Source organism: Onychostruthus taczanowskii, unplaced genomic scaffold, assembly GCF_017590055.1.
Source record: "Onychostruthus taczanowskii isolate IOZ18803 unplaced genomic scaffold, ASM1759005v1 scaffold43, whole genome shotgun sequence".
Classification (NCBI taxonomy): domain Eukaryota; kingdom Metazoa; phylum Chordata; class Aves; order Passeriformes; family Passeridae; genus Onychostruthus; species Onychostruthus taczanowskii.
Genome location: NW_024501792.1, coordinates 1,122,464 through 1,138,503, shown reverse-complemented (window position 1 = coordinate 1,138,503; position 16,040 = coordinate 1,122,464). Strand labels below are relative to the sequence as shown.

Below are 16,040 nucleotides of genomic sequence, written 5' to 3'. Positions count from 1 at the left end.
CCGCCCCGCGCTGCAGCCATGGCCCCGGGCTCGCCCGCCGCTCGCCGCCGCGCCGCGCCGCGCCTGCTGGCCGCGCTCCTGGGTAAGGGGCGCCGAGGGCTGCGGGGACCCCTCCGGGTACCGCCCGCGTCCTGTGTCCCCCCCACCCGGCTCCCCGGCGGGGGACCCTGCCGCGGGGAGCCGCGGCAGCCCGAGGAGGGGGTCCCCGCTCCGCGCCCACCCCCGCGCCCCGCCCGCCGCGCCCGGGGATGCCGCCCGCGGGCGCTAACGCCGCTCTCCGCTCTGCAGACGGACGGTCCGGAGCGCCGGGGATAAGTCACTTGGCCAAGGTGACTTCGCAGCCGAGCCCCTGCTCCGAAGTCCCGGCTCCGGCCCCTGCCCTGCCCGCACCGGCGCTCCCGTCGCTTCTCCTGCGAGCACTGCGGCTTTGCCCCGCTTTGCCCCGCTCCTGCGCTGCCCGGCCAGCGGGGACCGCGCTGCCTGCCTGCCCGGGACCGGGGGATGGCCGCGGGGAGGCCATGCACTGCTTCAGAGCCAGCACGCCCGCCGACAGGTCATTGTCTTCCAGTTCGTTTGGTACAACGACCACCCGCATGTGCTTGTCCCTGGCGCGGGGACCGAGCCGCGCTGCAGGGCCGCTGCTTGGAGCATGATGCCCAGCCCTGTGGGCAGGGATGCCCGAGATCCCCCAGCACAGGGTGCGGGGAGGGGCTGGCAGCCGTTCCCTCCCCGCTGCACACCTGGGCAGGCTCCAGCCACCCGCATCAGCCTCACGCACCCGCTGCACTCCTGCTCCCGTGGGTCACCCTCGCGTCAGCCCGGAGCCGAGGGCTGGCTGTGCAGCGCTTGCTGCTGGGGCACTCCCGTGGGAGGCGTTTTAGAGGGCAAAGTTCTTAAGTTAAAGGATGCTGGAGACACAAAAAAGCATGTAAGTACCTGAGCCCCTGCAAGATTTGGGTACCAGCACCTGAGCTGGCAGTGGGGTGGTAGGAGAAAATCGGAGATGCTTGAGACCACTCAGAGCTCTGGGGTGCAGGGCGTGGAGGTGGGAACCTGGCCCCACAAGTGGCTCAGGTGGGCTGGGAGCTGGGGAGGGCGGTGGGCAGGGGAGGGCAGGGCGGGTCTCTGTGCCTGTAGGGTGCCGTGCTCCGCAGGGGGAGGCGGTGAGCTCCTGGCTGCAGCAGGGAGCCAGGGCACAGCCCCTGCCATGGGAAAGGTGAGGTGTGTCCTGTCCCGGAGCACCCCGCACCTGGCTGGGGCTGCCCAAGGAGCTCCTCTCTTTGAAGCCCGCGGGAGAGGAGCCCGGCCAAGCCTGCCAGGCATGGCTTGCTGCCTGCGCCAGCATGTCACGCTGACTTTTATGGGCAGTGAAAGTTTCTCTAGAGCAGCTCTCCCACAGATGGCAGTCCGGGGTGAGCACAGAGCCCCCTCGCTGTGGGGGGCTCTCCCTGTGCAGGAGCAAAGCACAGGCAGCCAAGGCTCTGGCGGCAGCAGGAGTGGCTGCTCCCTGCTTCCCTGGGAAATGCTGGAGCCTGCAGGCATGGGAGGGAGCCTGGAGCCCCCAGGGGGATGGCCCTGGAGTTTGGGGGTCAGGTGATGCAAAGTGCAGCAGCTTTGGGAGGGCTTGGGAAAGCAGCACTGAGAGCTGATGTGTGGCAGGGTCGGTCAGTGCTCCCCCAGCGTGTTTTCCTTGGTGCTTTATTTAGTGGTAACATATCAGTTTTGTCTTCCTGAGAGCACAGGATGACAGGAACAAGGTCAGCCTCGATTTACACCACACATTCAATTCAGATTACATTCTAAGGGTGGCAGACAGGTTTTAAAGTGTTGCAAGCTGCAAGGAATCATCTTTCCTGCGAGTGTCCACTTGCAGCACGCTGCAGGCTCAGAGGTACCTGCAGAGCCAGGCATCGCTGGCAACTCCTGCTCCAGGGGGACAGCTCCTGTCCCCTGGGACACTCCTGCCTGTGAAGTAGCACCCTCAGGGCTGCTCTAGGAGCCTGACAGCTGCAGGAGATTCCATCTGCCGGGAACCACTCCCTGAGGTTAGCTCCGGCCTCTCAGCAGAATGAGGAGTGCTTCTGTGTAAAGTTAAATAACTCCTCGCCTGCAGTGCTTGCAATGCAGCACTGCAGCAGGGCCCGGAGCCCAGGATGCAGGGCTCTCGGGCTTGGCTCCGGCTGCGACGTGCCTGGGGAGTTGTTAGCACCGGCTTGTGTGGGAGAATAAATCAGCAGCTGAGGCGGCTGCAGAGAGAGGCAAATCTCTGCTGAGGGCAGCGTGTCCGACTTAAGGGGTTGGGGCAGCTGGGGATGGCCTTGTAGCCACGGGAAAAGCTGTGTCCCCTGGACTTTGTGCCCAGGGAAAGCTCTGCAGGGGTGGCTGAGGTCTGGGAAAGGGGAGGACAGTGCTTTGCTGGGCCCTGCCACATCTTTGCCATGCCACATCGCACAAACAGGACGGGGCAGTGCTGGGATGGGGATGGGGAGCAGGGATGCTCTTCTGGCCAGGACCAGAGCATCCCTGTGCTCCCAGGAAGCATCTGTGGGGACAGTGGTGGCCCAGACCGGGGCAATGCCAGTCCCTGCACCCCAGCAGTGCTCAGCTGCATCTGAGCTCCTACCTGCTCCCCTCTCCCTGCTCCTCTCTCCCTGCTCCTCCCTCCTTGCCCTCTCTCCCTGTTCGTGGGGAGCTGAGGAGCAGGAGAGCTGCATCCTGCAGCTTGAAGGTCATCTGGCAGCTCCGGAGGGAGCCGGGGCTCGCTCTGCTGGCCGTGAGGGGGCTGCTCCCGAGGGCAGGGCAGGGCAGCGGGAGGGCGAGCGGGTGGCAGGCGGCCAGGACAGCCACGCTAATTGCTGCTCCAGCTCCTGCCTGAAGAACAGAGCTCTGCTTCGCCTTGGCTTTTTTTCTCCCCCTTGAAGGTCCAGCTGGAGGCCTGTGGATAACATGCAAATCAGGGCTCTCATTTGCACGCTTTCTTCCTGGGGATATTCTGGTTCCCTTTGAACCCGCGCTGTCTCTGCGGGTGACCCAGCCCCAGTCCCTGCAGGTCCCCTCTGTCACCGAGCCGTTCTAGCACTGGGGACAGGCCTGTGCTCCTGCCAAGGCAGCCTGGTATGCCAAAGGGGACGAGGGGTGACAAAACCTTGGCCTCACTCACTGCTCCCCTCTCTCTCCCTGCCAGGTTTGCACATCTTCGCCATCGCCTTCGCCTTGGAGGTGTCGGTGGGGAAAACAAACACGGTGACGGCTCTGAATAACTCCAATGTCCTGCTGCCCTGCACCTTCACCACCTGCATAGGCTTCCAGGACCTGGTCTTCACATGGTATTTCAACGCGACAGAGCTGGTGGGTGGCTGTCTGGGCTCTGCCTCTGCTTTCCTGGCAGGTCCTGTTGTGCTTCCCCAGCGCAGCTGGGCGCTGCAGTTCTCACAGTTCCCTTTCTCCTTGTGCAGGATGTCCTTCCCTCCAAGTGTCACCAGCTCTGGGGGGGACAAGGCTGTGCCAAGGGGTGACTCAAATACCCCAGAACATTGTGCTTTTGGCACAAAGCTGCTCTAGATTTGCTGCTGCCCACAGGCTCATTTGTTTTCATAAATTGGCTGTTCAGGTGCAAATCTGCACTTAGGGCAAAATATGGTTCACTTCCTCCTCCTTCGCTTGCTTTGAAATATGAAAGGCTCTGTGTAGATTTGCTTCCTGCTGGGAATATTTGGCTCCTCAATTCCTCAGCAGGAGGGCTGGTTTGGAGCAGCTCTGGCCAGCAAAGGAGCTCACTTTCTGTGGTGATCTCCCATTTTTTGCACGGTCTGTTCCATCACTTCAGGGCAGGTCGGATCTGCTGCTCCCCAGCAGGATGTGCATCAGGTTCCTCTCCACGGCCATTCCTGCTTTAACAGGGGATAATGGGACATTTGGTGGGGGTGTCTGTTTGCAGAGCTGAATCTGGGCGCCATCAGGAGAGCGTGAGCCTTTCCCTCCCCAGCTGATCCTGCCCCCCTTTCTCTGCAGATCTACCACGGCAAGATAAAGAACAAGGCCACGGAGCCCACCCTCATCTGGCACAACCCGCGCGTGGAGTTTGTGGGCTCCACCACCAAGAAGGACAACAACATCTCCATCGTGCTGAACAGCGTGGAGTTCAGCGATGCTGGCAAGTACACCTGCCACGTCAAGAACCCCAAGGAGAAGAACGCCCAGCACAACGCCACCATCTTCCTCACCGTGGTCCATAAGAGTGAGTGCTGCTGCGGTGGCCCTGGGCTGGTGGAAATGCCCACACACGGTCACAGGCTCCTTGGTTCATTGTTTTGGTGGTGCACGGAGGTGGCTGGCGTCCCTGGAAGCCTCGGGTGGAGGGGTTTATGGGTTTTTGGGGTGGGATGTGCAGCTGGGAGCTCCCCGCTCGCCTCCCGAGCCCCCTCAGCAGCTTCTCTCCCGCAGTGGTGGAGACGGACAACACTGTGACACTCATCATCGTGGGCGTGGTGGGGGGGCTCATCGGCCTCCTCATCCTCTTCATGCTCATCAAGAGGGTGGTGCTGTTCATCATCAAGAAGACGCAGGACGGCAAGTGAGTGCGGGGGCGCTGCCGCGGGCTCGGGGTGAGCGGGGCCGGGCTCGGGGGGCTCTCGGCTGCCCGTGCGCTCTCCCCGTGCAGGAAGGAGTGTCTGGTGAGCTCGTCAGGGAACGACAACACCGAGAACGGCCTGGCCGGCTCCAAGGCGGAACAAAAAGCACCACCAAAGGCATGAACGAAGCAGCGGCGCCCCGCGCCCGCCTCGCCCCGCCGCGGGAGCCGGGGCACGGGACGAGCCTTCCCCTTTTGTTTTCTTTCCGAACTGCCAGCGCTTGAGACATGTTTCTATTACACACGTGCCTGCAACCTGCACTGCTTCTCCGACAAGGCTGCGGCTGCCGGGGGGACTGGGAGCTTCTCGCGGACTCGGACTGGGAGGCTGCTGGGGCAGAGGGAGCGGCCGGCTCCGCTCTGAGCACAGGCAAGAGGGTGCCGGGCAGGGCAGGGGCAGGGGCCGGCTGGGTGCCGTGCCCGGGGCCGGGTGCTGAGCACCGGGGGTCCGCTGGGTGCTGGCGGTGCTGAGCTGAGGTGGCTGGGAGCTGCTGCAGCATCCAGAAGGTTTCTAGAGCAGGGCAAGGATGCTCAGAGCCGGCCGTGCAGATGGAGTGGCGCAGGAGGACGGGAGGAAGCAGGGCTGTCATAAGCACACTGGAGAACCAAATCAGTGGCAGGCCCCTGGCTGTGCCTCGGTGCCTCCCGCAGCAGGGCTGGGGAGGTGGCCGTGTCCCGGGGCCATCCCTGGGAGCAGGGGGGCTTCTCCCCAGGCAGCCATCCCGGGAGCGCTGCCTGGCTTTGCGCTGCCCCCTCCCCTCTCTCTGGAGCTCGGCGCTCGGAGCAGCGATGCTTTTGATGCTGGTGCCAAGGCTGAGCTCGTTACGTGGATGTTTTTGCATGAGATTCCAGGGGGAAGCAGCCAATTGCTTTTCCCTTTTGCCGTGGCAGGGAGGGAGCACAGCCGAGCCCAGGCGAGGGGAGCCGGGCCGGGGCTGTGCCACCGGCCTGCTGGGCAACCCTGGGCAAGTTGCTCTGCTTCTCCATGCCTCAGTTTCCCCATCTGTAAAATGGGGACAAAAATACTGCTCTACCTCACGGGGTGGGTGTGAGGTTTCCTTGGCTATGAGGGTGCAGTGTTCTGGGATGAGGGGTGAGTGGACTCACGGGATGTGAGACACAAAGTGAGCGAGCTACATCTGAGGTTAACAATTTCCTTTAAAACGTGATTTGTTCCCTATTTCTCCAATTTCTGGGTGTCTGACAGTGAAGCTGCAGGACAGGCAGCTCCCCTGTCCCACAGTAAATTGGGATTCACAGCTGAGCCATGGCTTGCTGTGGGGGCTTGTGTCCTGGCAGAGGAGCTGGGGTGAGGTGAGGATTTGGTGGCCAAAGTGACAAGGAAAGGCTGGGTGCTGCTTTCTCTGGAGATGCTGGTGCACAGCGGGCTGCTCACCCCAGGCTGGGCCCGGGGGCACCCTTGGAGCAGGGCTGTGTGCTCAGGACAGGGGACAGGTCCCGGCAGCTGGCACCAGGCAGGTCCCTTGGCTGTTGATAAGACAGGCGAGTGCGAGTCAGGATCCTGATCTCCTCCCTGAGGGTCTGCGGGACCCTCAGGCCAATCTGTGCTTCAGTGTCCCCACCTGTACGCTGGGGACAGCGAGTCTGAGCTGCCTCTGAGGAGGCATGAGGCGCCCTGCCCGGGGTGGAAGGCGCTCTGGTGCCAGGGGTTGTGACACGCCAGCGTTGTGACACGCCAGCGTTGTGACACGCCAGCGTTGTGACACGCCACCACCACCTGTGCGAGCCCGGGAGGAGGCTGAGACCTCCCAGTCACCCCGAGAGACCCCCGGCCCGTCCTTGGAGGAGCCCTCCCGCGGGGGAGGACTGCGAGGCGAGGAAGGGAGTTTTTTAAAGACTATTTTTAGCTGCCCTAACCTGTTGGCCTTTTTTAGCCGGCGCGTGGACGCAGCTCCACTTCCTGCCGGATATGCAATGCTGCACTATGCATGGATTACTCCTCTGGCTCGCTGGGAAACGGCCACAGAAGCAGTTTTGGGAACGTAACCCCGTGTAACCCACGGGTGCTCCGGGGGAGCGGGCTGCCCTGGGAGATTGTGCCAGCACCAGCGGGGTCCCTGCTGTCACCGGGGCTTTGGGGGGGCTGCAGAGGCACCCTGGGGGTGTGTGCTGCCCCAGACACGTGTGTGTGTCCAAGCACATGTAAAGCTGCGTGGGAGGAAGCTGCGGGTAAGCACAGGGGGGGTGTGCGCCGGGCTGTGTGATGACTTACAGCACATCTTTGCACTGTAGAGGTTTAGCTAGCTTTGCCTTGAATGAAATAAAGTTTACGTTTACTAGAGAAACTCGACGGTGTTTGGGGTTGCTGTGGGTGTCTGTTTACATCTGGGGGGAGACTGAGGAAAAACAACTCCTTGAGGAAGCAGGACAAAGGCTCGGGAGGCTGAGTGAAAAAACAAATCCTTTCCTTTAATGGGAATGGGGGAGGCTGTAGAGCACAAACGTCATTTCTCTCTGTACAACAGGAGTGGGCTGACGGCAGCTTGGCCCCCCAGGAGCCAACCTGCCACAGCGGGGTCAGCACAGGGCAATAAATTAATCTTCCTCCGGAAGGGAGCTTGAGCCGGTGAGATTCCTTCACGGGATCAGTGGCCGCCACTCCGAGTCACCCTTTGCCTCCTTGGCTGGGCTCTGGCACCCTAAATCACAGCTGCCAGCGAGGCTTTGGGAGCCTCTGCTCACCTTCCGTGGCTGGAGATCCGTGGCCCTGTTGCTGCCAGAGCAAGGGCAGGGGATGGGCAGGGAGGCTCGGGGCGAGGAGCGACCTGTTCCGGCAGGTCTCAGAGCTCCGACTGCCGGGACAGAGAGGCACAGAAGTGAAAGCTCGGAAAGGGCAGCCGAAAGCAAGAGGAAAGCAGCCGTGTCCTGCGGGAGGCAGCTCAGCCGGGGGGAGCTGCCTGCCCCCGGGCAGGACGGCACTGACCCTGCGCACGGCGTAGATCCAGTCGAGGTAGGCACGGACACTGGTGTAGACGCCGGGTGTGCTGGGGGTCCCGCAGCCCTGGCCCCAGCTGACGATGCCCACGACCTGCCAGTGCCCTCCCGAGTACAGGAGGGGCCCGCCGCTGTCCCCCTGGCAAGGACAGAGCCTCAGGATGGCCCCGCAGAGCGACAGCAGCCGTCCCCAGAAGGGCTCTTCCCTCAGAGGAGCCGTGCCACGGATGGGTACAGAGCCACCCAGCCCCGGCCCCCACCTGGCAGGTGTCCACGCCGCCCTGGGGCAGGCCGGCACACAGCATCCTGTCGGTGACATCGCCGTGGTAGGCGGCCAGGTTGCAGCTCTGCTCGTCGATGAGCTCCACCTCGGCCTGCTGCAGGCGCTCCGACAGCTTCCCTGGGTGACACACGGCCTCTCAGAGGGACCCGGGGCAAGCAGGGAGCCTCCAGCCCCTCTGCTCCTGCCGGCAGTGCCGGGGGCTGTGCCCTGTCGCTGTCACCCCCGGGCTGTGCCACTCACCGTGCTCCTCCGTGTAGCCCCAGCCGATCACCCACAGGGGCGTGCCCGGCACCAGCTCCTCATCAAAATAGGGCAGGCAGATGGGCTTGGTGCTGTCTGGAAAGGAGATTGAGGGGGGCTCACAGGGCAGGGGCTCAGGGTGGCTGGGGACAGCCGCCAGCCGGGCACCCCACTCCCTGCTCCAGAACTCAGTGCCCATGGAACGCTGCCACGCCGGGCATCGTCACCCCAGCCCAGTGCTCAGCGCCAGCAGGGGACACTTGTGACTCCTGCCCCGGGCAGGGCTTTGCCAGGCTCACCTGAGTCGTGCACGGGGGAGCGCAGCTTCACCAGGGCGATGTCATTTTCCTTGGGGGACGCAGGCGTCACCTCGGCCAGGAACACCTTCTCCACGGCGATGGTGGCAGCGCCCGACAGCAGGTCGGAGCCGGCCTTCACACGCCAGCTCTGGATGATGGGGTTGTTCCTGTGCACCGACAGCGCTGTCATCGCCTGTCCCCCCGCGGGGCCAGCCCCAGAGCCCCGGTTCTCCCCAGGAGATTCCCGGGGGATTCCGGAGGGGCGCCGCTCACTCACTTGAAGCAGTGCGCGGCCGTCAGCACCCAGCCGGGCCCGATGATGCTGCCCCCGCAGATGTGCTCCTTCCTGTACTGCAGGCTCACCTGCCAGGGCCACGCCTCGATGGCAGCCGGGCTGCCCCCCAGCACCCGCGGGGTCCGCACGCTCTGCCCGCAGTCTGTGGGGACACGGGGGACGCGGCAAACCCAGGGACAGCAGCGTGCCCAGGGCGCCCCATCCCCGCAGTGCTGCTGTCACCCCTCACCCCCAGGCTTGCTGGAAGGGCTCCAGCCACCCCCTGCCTGCTCCAGCCCCCCCGGGATAATTAGTTTAATCAGGGTAATTTGCTGGTAAAGGTGAACCCAAGCAGGCAGCTGGGTGAGCCTCACGGCTGGGAGGTTTGTGCTGGCTTAACAAGGTGAGCAGTAATTAAATCCATCTTTCCTCGTGCAAAAACTGTGGAATGGGCTCGGGATGGAGCCACACTCCCACGGGGCCGTGCCAGCAGAGAGGCCCCAGTGCCCACGAGGCCCGGGCACCACCGTGGTACTTACTGGAACAAAAGAGTGACACGACCAACCCCGAGAGGCATTTCCTGCAGGAGGAAGGAGCAGAGCTGGATTTGCCTCTCCTGCCAGGCACCAGAGGCTCCTGCTGGGGTTGGACACACCGTCCCCACTCACCTGCCTGGCTCGAGCACCTGGAGGCTCCCGTTGCTCAGCACGACCTCGCGGGGAGGCAGAGGCTGCCCCGCGCTCACCTCCACGCCCTGGAAGGCTGGGGTGCTGGAAGACACGGGGGGACAGGGCTTCAGGTGTGGGGGAGACAGGCACTGGTGCCTCAGCACATCAAGAGCCTGGATCCCATAGGAAAAAGGGGCTTCTGTGGGACAGGGGTGGGGATGTGGCAGCCCTGGAGGGCCCAGGAACAGGGACAGGAGCAACTGAAGGAGGGGAAAGAATTCCTTGCTGTGCAGTGGCTCTGGGGGAACTCAGGGAGCTCGTCGCTGTTGCATTTGGGACCTGGAAAATGCCAGGTTTGACTCAATCTGGGCTCCTACAGTGGCTCAAACACCAGAACCCATCTGGAAAGGGAAGTGCAGGGCCCTGAGCCTCACTCCCCTGGTGAGCTGTGTTGGCACCCTGGGCTGCTCTGGGGAGGGCAGGGCTGCAGTAGGGGGCAAGGAGGCAGAGCAGGAGCAGGGCAGGGTGCCCGTGGGCTGTGACACAGCAGGGCACAGCTCTCTGCTCTCACAGGAGGCTGCCAGGGCTCCGTGCCAGCTCCTGAGGACCCACAGAGTGCTCTGTGTGCTGGGGACGGGCTGGAACCATTAGTGCAGAGCTCTGAGTGCTCCACAAATCAGCAGAGCCCCACTCCAGAAGAGCTTTTATGGAAGAGGGAAGGTGAAGCAGGGCAGGCAGCCGGGTACCTGCTGTAGCCCATCTGCTCACAGGCAGCTCTGGCCAGCGCCGGCGTGAAGTGGTCGTGGCACACGCAGGACCAGGTCCCAGTGTGGCTCTGGAGCACCTGCAGGATGGATCTGTCTTTGGAAACGCGGGCTGGAGGCAGACACAAAGTCAGCTGCGGCCACAGCAGCCCAGCCCCCCGAGCTCTGGCGGGGTGTCCTGCACTCACCCCCGGCCGGTGGCCCCTCGGGGAACCACTGGGGACAGTTGGCCTCGTCCTCGCCCTGCAGACAGTCCAGATGCCCGTCACACACCTGCTTCAGTGGCACCAGCTTCAGGGGCTGCTTGCAGAACAGGTAATGGTGGTCCAGGTAAATCTTCACTGCAGGGAGAGGGGGGCTCAGTGCTGGGCTCCAGCTCCTGGGCAGGCTCGGGGCGATCAGCAAGGAGCTGGGTCTGTGTTGGCCGAGCCATGGCCATGGGGAAGGAGGGGGAGAGACCAGGAGCTGTACCCAGGAACCCGATGGCGACCAGGCAGGCGAGGGTGAGCACCACGGCCAGGACGAGGATCCCGACCCGCCTGAAGGACCCCGATGCCCTGGAGGATTTGGGTCTCGTGCAGGGACCTGCAACACAGAGGAGCGTGGCCCTGCATGGCCGGGCTCAGCCTGGCACCTCTCATCTCTCCCAGCTCCCTCTGGTGTTACCTCGGCCGTTGAGCCGCTCCGAGGCCGAGTCCTGCAAGGCAGAGAGGAAAAGCAGTCACCAGCTGGAACTGCGGGCAGAAAGCAGCTGCAAGGCAGGAGGGTCAGCTGTAGCCAGGGTGGCTGGCCCTGTGGTGAGCTCACAGCCCAGGGATGAGCAGGGAAGCTGCCCCCACCTTCACCTGAGGTGACTTTAGAGCTGCTGGGAATGGGGGTGGCTTGTGCTGTGGTGACAACGCCCGGCTCTGGGTGACCCAGGGTCACCTGCCGCCTGGTTCCCATAGACACCACCTGAGCAGTTCCAGTAACCGGCTCTCAGTGGTACAGAGTTACTGTCATTAACACACCTGAGGCTTAAAAACTCACAGGTGTTGCGAAAGAGGCGCTCTCTGATGCGCAGAGACACCCTGAGTCAAAATACACACGCCTGCGGGGCTGTGGCACGGGGCATGTCACGACGACGGGGGTTGTGGCTTCGGCAGGGTCAGAAGCGGGTGGCACAGCCCGGGTGCTCCCCCCGGGCTGCAGGAGCACCGGAGGAACCAGCCCGAGCCAGGGGAACCTGCGCTCCCAGGGCGGGGAGGGAGGGAAGGCTGTGCCGCTGCTAAGAGACGGGGTAAACACAGCCGGGGCTGGAGTGGGCATGACTCAGGCATCGATCCGCTTGAGCTCCTCGGAGTTATCTCAGAATTATCCTCCTGAAACAACTCCTCGTACGAGAAACCCCCGGGGATGGGCGGGCGGGTGCTGTGAGGCCGTGCTCGGTGGGTGGGGGGCGGGCTGGAGCTCGGAGCCCCTTTGGGAGGGCTCAGGTGGGCACTGTCGGGGTCTGCTCCGTGTTTTCCAGCCGTGGTTGTGCCGTGCCCCAGAGCAGCCCTTTGGAAAGGTGTTCCTGCTGCACTGAGCCTGCTCCCTGCCAGCCCCAGCGAGCTCTTCTCTTTTGCTGTTGCTTCTGGGCTCTGCCACAGCAGGTAAGACAAGATTTCTGCATGAGCAGAGGTAAGGGGGGTTAAACCCACTGGGATCTACCCACAGATCCAGGAGGGTTCGGGCTTTGGGAGCCTTTGCTGCAAGTGCTGAGCTCCAAGAGCAGCACAGCCTGGAGATGAGGGCGTTTGTCACACCAAAGGAGAGCAGAGATCCCTGTGCCATGCCAGGCTCAGAGGCTTGGCAGAGCAGCGAGGGGGCACCGGGGATGTGGCACAGCTGAAGGGGACTGTGTGGCCAGGTCAGAGGAGAGGGGAGCCCTCCCTGCCCGGGTCACTGTGCCAGGGCATGTTTAGCCACGCACACACACCCTTCCAGCAGGATTTTACAGCAAGTGCCAAGCCATTATCCCTGGGTTGGCACACAAAGGCAGGCTGGCTTCGTGAGGCAGGAGCTGTTGCCTCCCTGTCGTGTCCCTGCAGAGTGGCTGGGGCTGCTGGCTCTGGGAACAAGCAGTGACCTGTGCAGGGGAGGGCTGGCTCCTGCCTGGTGCCATGTGCTGTGTCCCAGCACGTTGGAGTCTGGCTCCTTGAGGAAATGCCAGCAGCCTTTTTCCCAAAGCCAGGCTCAGCTGGCACCCGTGGCAAGTGTGGACAGCTTGTGCCAAATTCCCCAGCCCTGGACGGGCTCTGGGGTGCAGAGGCTGTTTCCTGGTGCCAGGGAGCTGCTGGGAGCAGGAGGGCAGGGTGGGAACCTGGGTCCTGCATCTCCCACCTCGCTGCCCTTCCTGAGCCGCTTCTCCGCGGAGAAGGGAAGAACTCCCAGAGGCCTGGGAGTTTTGGAATGCTGCCCCAAGTTCTGCCAGCCCAGGGCACGTGGGGCCAGTCCTTCCTCATGCTGACCTCCTGTGTCACCTGGGCCTGGGCCGGGCATCTCCTGGATAATGGGATCCTAACGGTTCCCAGCAGGAATGGCCCAGGTGGGGATGGATCCTGCAGGCCCCACTGCAGCAGCACGGCTGTCCCTCTGCCCCCACACTGCCCATTCCTGTCCCCATCACGTCATCCATGGCTGGGATCCTTTTGCAAGGCACGGGTCTGGTGTGGATGCAGATGAGATGGGTGATTATTGGGTTTTGGGGTTTTTTTTTGCATTTTCTTCAGTCCATGAACCTCTTCTGTTTCAAAGGGATTCAGAGCTTAGGGCTGCCTCTCCATGACTCCTCTCGAGCCCACCACGAGCAGGAGCAGCACTGGTTAAATCCAAAGCCAGGGAGGGCTGTGCCTTCTCTCAGAGGCACAAGATTTCCTGCAGAGCTCCATGCAACCGTGACTGATTGAGCTCCCTTGCTGCTTTCTTCTGGGGCACTTCATGCCACCGTGGCCATGCCAGGCTCCAGCTGTGCCAGTGCCAGCCCAGGAGCCGTGGAGTTCTGCTGAACCTCTTCTCCCCTTTCAGCAGGGGCTGCAGGGTGTGCTGAGCCGGGCTCCTTGCCTCCCTCGGGAGCAGGGGGGACGTTCCCTCGCCAAGGGGAGCTTTGCAGGGTGATCAGATTCCGAGGGCGACTCCTTGGCTGGGGGATTTGCCCCGCGGGTGTGTGCAGACACTGCAGGGAGTGTATTCCCCACCCTGCAGGGGTTGATGTCCCTCTGTGCTGCTGCTGGAGGGTTTGCAGTGCCCGCCGAGCTTGGTGTGTGCCTTCCTGGGGAAGCGTCTCCCTCCCAGGGAGGGACTGCGTGCCAGCCTGGCGTTTGGTGGCCGTGGCTGCTCCTGCACAGGGAGCTGCTGGTGTGTCCCCTGTGCTGGGCAGGGGGCTGGGAGGGCCTGGCTCTGCCCCAGGTGGTGCCCAGAAGTGGGATGAGACCCTTCAGGAGGTCCTGTTCCCCTTGGCATGGGGGGCACTGCCTTGCTTGTCTGCTGCCTGGGCCAGGAGAGGGAAAGGCAGCCCCAGCAATGTGGGAGTGAGGGCTTGGGGGGCACCCAAGCTCTGTGTCCAGCCACAGAGGGCTGTGAGGAATGGGGGAAACCCTTCCTTGGCACCCGAGATCTGTGTGCAGCTACACAGGGCTGTGAGGAGCAAGGGAAACCCTTCCTTGGCACCCGAGATCTGTGTGCAGCTACACAGGGCTGTGAGGAGCAAGGGAAACCCTTCCTTGGCACTCAAGCTCTGTGTGCAGCCACAGAGGGCTGTGAGGAGCAGGAGAACCCCTTCCTTGGCACCCAAGCTCTGTGTGCAGCCACAGAAGGCTGTGAGGAGCAAGGAAAACCCTTCCTTGGCACCCAAGCTCCGTGTCCAGCCACAGATTGGTGTGAGGAGCAAGGGAAACCCTTCCTTGGCACCTAAGCTCCGTGTCCAGCCACAGAGGGCTGTGAGGAGCAGGGTAACACCTTCCCTGGCACTCAAGCTCCATGCCCAGCCACGGAGGGCTGTGAGGAATGGGGGAAACCCTTCCTTGGCACCCAAGCTCCGTGTCCAGCCACAGATTGGTGTGAGGAGCAAGGGAAACCCTTCCTTGGCACCTAAGCTCCGTGTCCAGCCACAGAGGGCTGTGAGGAGCAGGGGAACACCTTCCCTGGCACTCAAGCTCTGTGTGCAGCCACAGAGGGCTGTGAGGAATGGGGGAAACCCTCCTTTGGCACTCAAGCTCTGTGTCCAGCCACAGAGGGCTGTGAGGAGCAGGAGAACCCCTTCCTTGGCACCCAAGCTCCGTGTCCAGCCACAGACTGGTGTGAGGAGCAAGGGAAACCCTTCCTTGGCACTCAAGCTCTGTGTGCAGCCACAGAGGGCTGTGAGGAATGGGGGAAACCCTTCCTTGGCACCCAAGCTCCGTGTCCAGCCACGGATGGCTGTGAGGAATGGGAGAAACCCTTCCTCGGCTGCTGGGGAGCAGCAGCTCCTTGTGCCCGGGCTGCCCCATGCCCTCAGCACCTCCCGGGGCTGGCAGCGCGGCCGGGCACGGGGTGTGCGGGGGGCTGGTGCCCGTCCCGGGGCTGGGGGCGACGCCGGCAGGGACTCACCATGTCCATCCAGCTCCGGCGGGGTCCTGCGGCCCGCGGAAACCCGGCAGATGTCCCCGGTGCTCGGGGAGGCTGCGGCTGCCCTGGAGCCGGCCCGCGATGCTCCCGCAGCCCGTGCCCTGCGCTCGGTGCCCACGCCGCGCTCACACTGGGGCAGGACCGCCCCGGCCCTCCTTAAAACCCACAAGGGGAGTTGTGAAACAGGAATTCTGGTTTGTATTGTAATACAACACCGGTCTATCAGCAGCACCATCACCTGCGGTAATCTCCCGAGCATCTCCACTGCAGGTGACTCACCTGCGGCGCTGCTGTCACCAAATAGCTTATCAGAAGTGAACGGACTGATTTTTCCTGCTCCTCCTGATGATAAGAGGATCCACGGCCACCCCGCTCTTTGTCCGGCTCTTCCGCGTTGCGCTGGGTTGTTGTCAAAGCGAGCTTCGAGTAGGTGGAGGAGGAAAGGAGGAGAGTTTGTGCCCTGGGTCACTCGGGCTGTGTGTCCCCGCCAGGGCCGGGTCACGGCTGGCAGGGCTGGGGCAGGTTAAAGGGAAGGCAGCTGGGTGCCCATGGGTACCCCAGGCTGCAGGGGGGACAATGGGGTGATCCCGGCGACGGCTGAGGGTCGTGGATCTGTGATTGTCCAGGAACACCCAATCCCTCTGGGATGGAGCAGCTTGCCTTAGCCTGGCAGGAAGGGAGGGAGGTTGAGGAGTGCAGGAGGCAGCGCCGCAGGGGTGAGGGTGGCCCAGGGAGCGGGCTGGGGTCGGGGAGGCTGCTGGCCGCCCTCTGCACGCTGATGCCGGAGCTGCTGGGTGTGCAGGATGTGCCGAGCAGCTAATTACCCCCTTCTCCTATGGAAATGCAGCTAATTACCCCCTTCTCCCATGGAAATGCATCTTTCCCAACGGCCCTGCTGCTGCCAGCGGGAGACTGCAGAGCATCCACTGCCTGCAGCTCCTCAGGGAGCTGTGCCATGGCTGTGCCAGCTCACCCCTGCCAGCAGGGACCCTGCCCGCTCCCCCAGTCTGGCCAGGGATGCACCTGTGGCTCTGCAGGTAAGGGGCACCCTCCCCACACTCACACTGAGCATCCAGCCCCCTTGGGAGGTGTGGGCACCTCAGCCCTCATGGTCCCCGTGTTGCCCAGAGGATGTGGGATGTAGGGTGCAGCCAGAGGCTGCCCGTGCTGCTGTGGCAGATTTCAGCTTGAGAAACGTTTCACGGGCTGCAGCAGCGGGAGCTGGGCAGGCCTTGGCTCCCAGGTGCACCTGGCAGGTCCTGGCAGCCTCCCCAGAGCATCCCGGTGCCAGCCAGGGAGAG

At 63.3% G+C, this 16,040-nt stretch overlaps 2 protein-coding genes across 4 annotated transcripts in view; one reads left to right on the top strand and one right to left on the bottom strand.

The window, feature by feature from the left end:
* The window catches only part of SCN4B (sodium voltage-gated channel beta subunit 4), an 8,376-nt gene extending 1,469 nt beyond the window's left edge, over positions 1-6,907 (top strand). Inside the window, exons 1-5 of one of the 3 annotated variants that reach the window (XM_041413907.1) lie at positions 10-82; positions 3,185-3,348; positions 4,012-4,237; positions 4,444-4,573; positions 4,661-6,907. In XM_041413907.1, the coding sequence (XP_041269841.1) occupies positions 19-82; positions 3,185-3,348; positions 4,012-4,237; positions 4,444-4,573; positions 4,661-4,754 (678 nt within the window). In that variant the 5' untranslated portion in view covers positions 10-18 and the 3' untranslated portion in view covers positions 4,755-6,907. Of the gene's footprint in view, positions 1-9; positions 83-211; positions 929-3,184; positions 3,349-4,011; positions 4,238-4,443; positions 4,574-4,660 lie in introns of those variants that run through there. The other 2 variants (XM_041413908.1, XM_041413910.1) reach the window with 2 other exon arrangements.
* Positions 6,908-7,344: 437 nt separating this feature from the next.
* TMPRSS4 (transmembrane serine protease 4) lies at positions 7,345-14,974 on the bottom strand. Its single transcript, XM_041413906.1, is given in 14 exon segments — positions 7,345-7,443; positions 7,575-7,724; positions 7,846-7,985; positions 8,109-8,204; positions 8,408-8,574; positions 8,685-8,844; positions 9,221-9,261; positions 9,350-9,451; positions 10,096-10,225; positions 10,302-10,454; positions 10,585-10,698; positions 10,780-10,810; positions 14,722-14,784; positions 14,786-14,974. Coding segments are annotated over 14 exon segments (1,548 nt in total). The 3' UTR covers positions 7,345-7,431.
* Between the last annotated feature and the right edge of the window lie 1,066 nt (positions 14,975-16,040).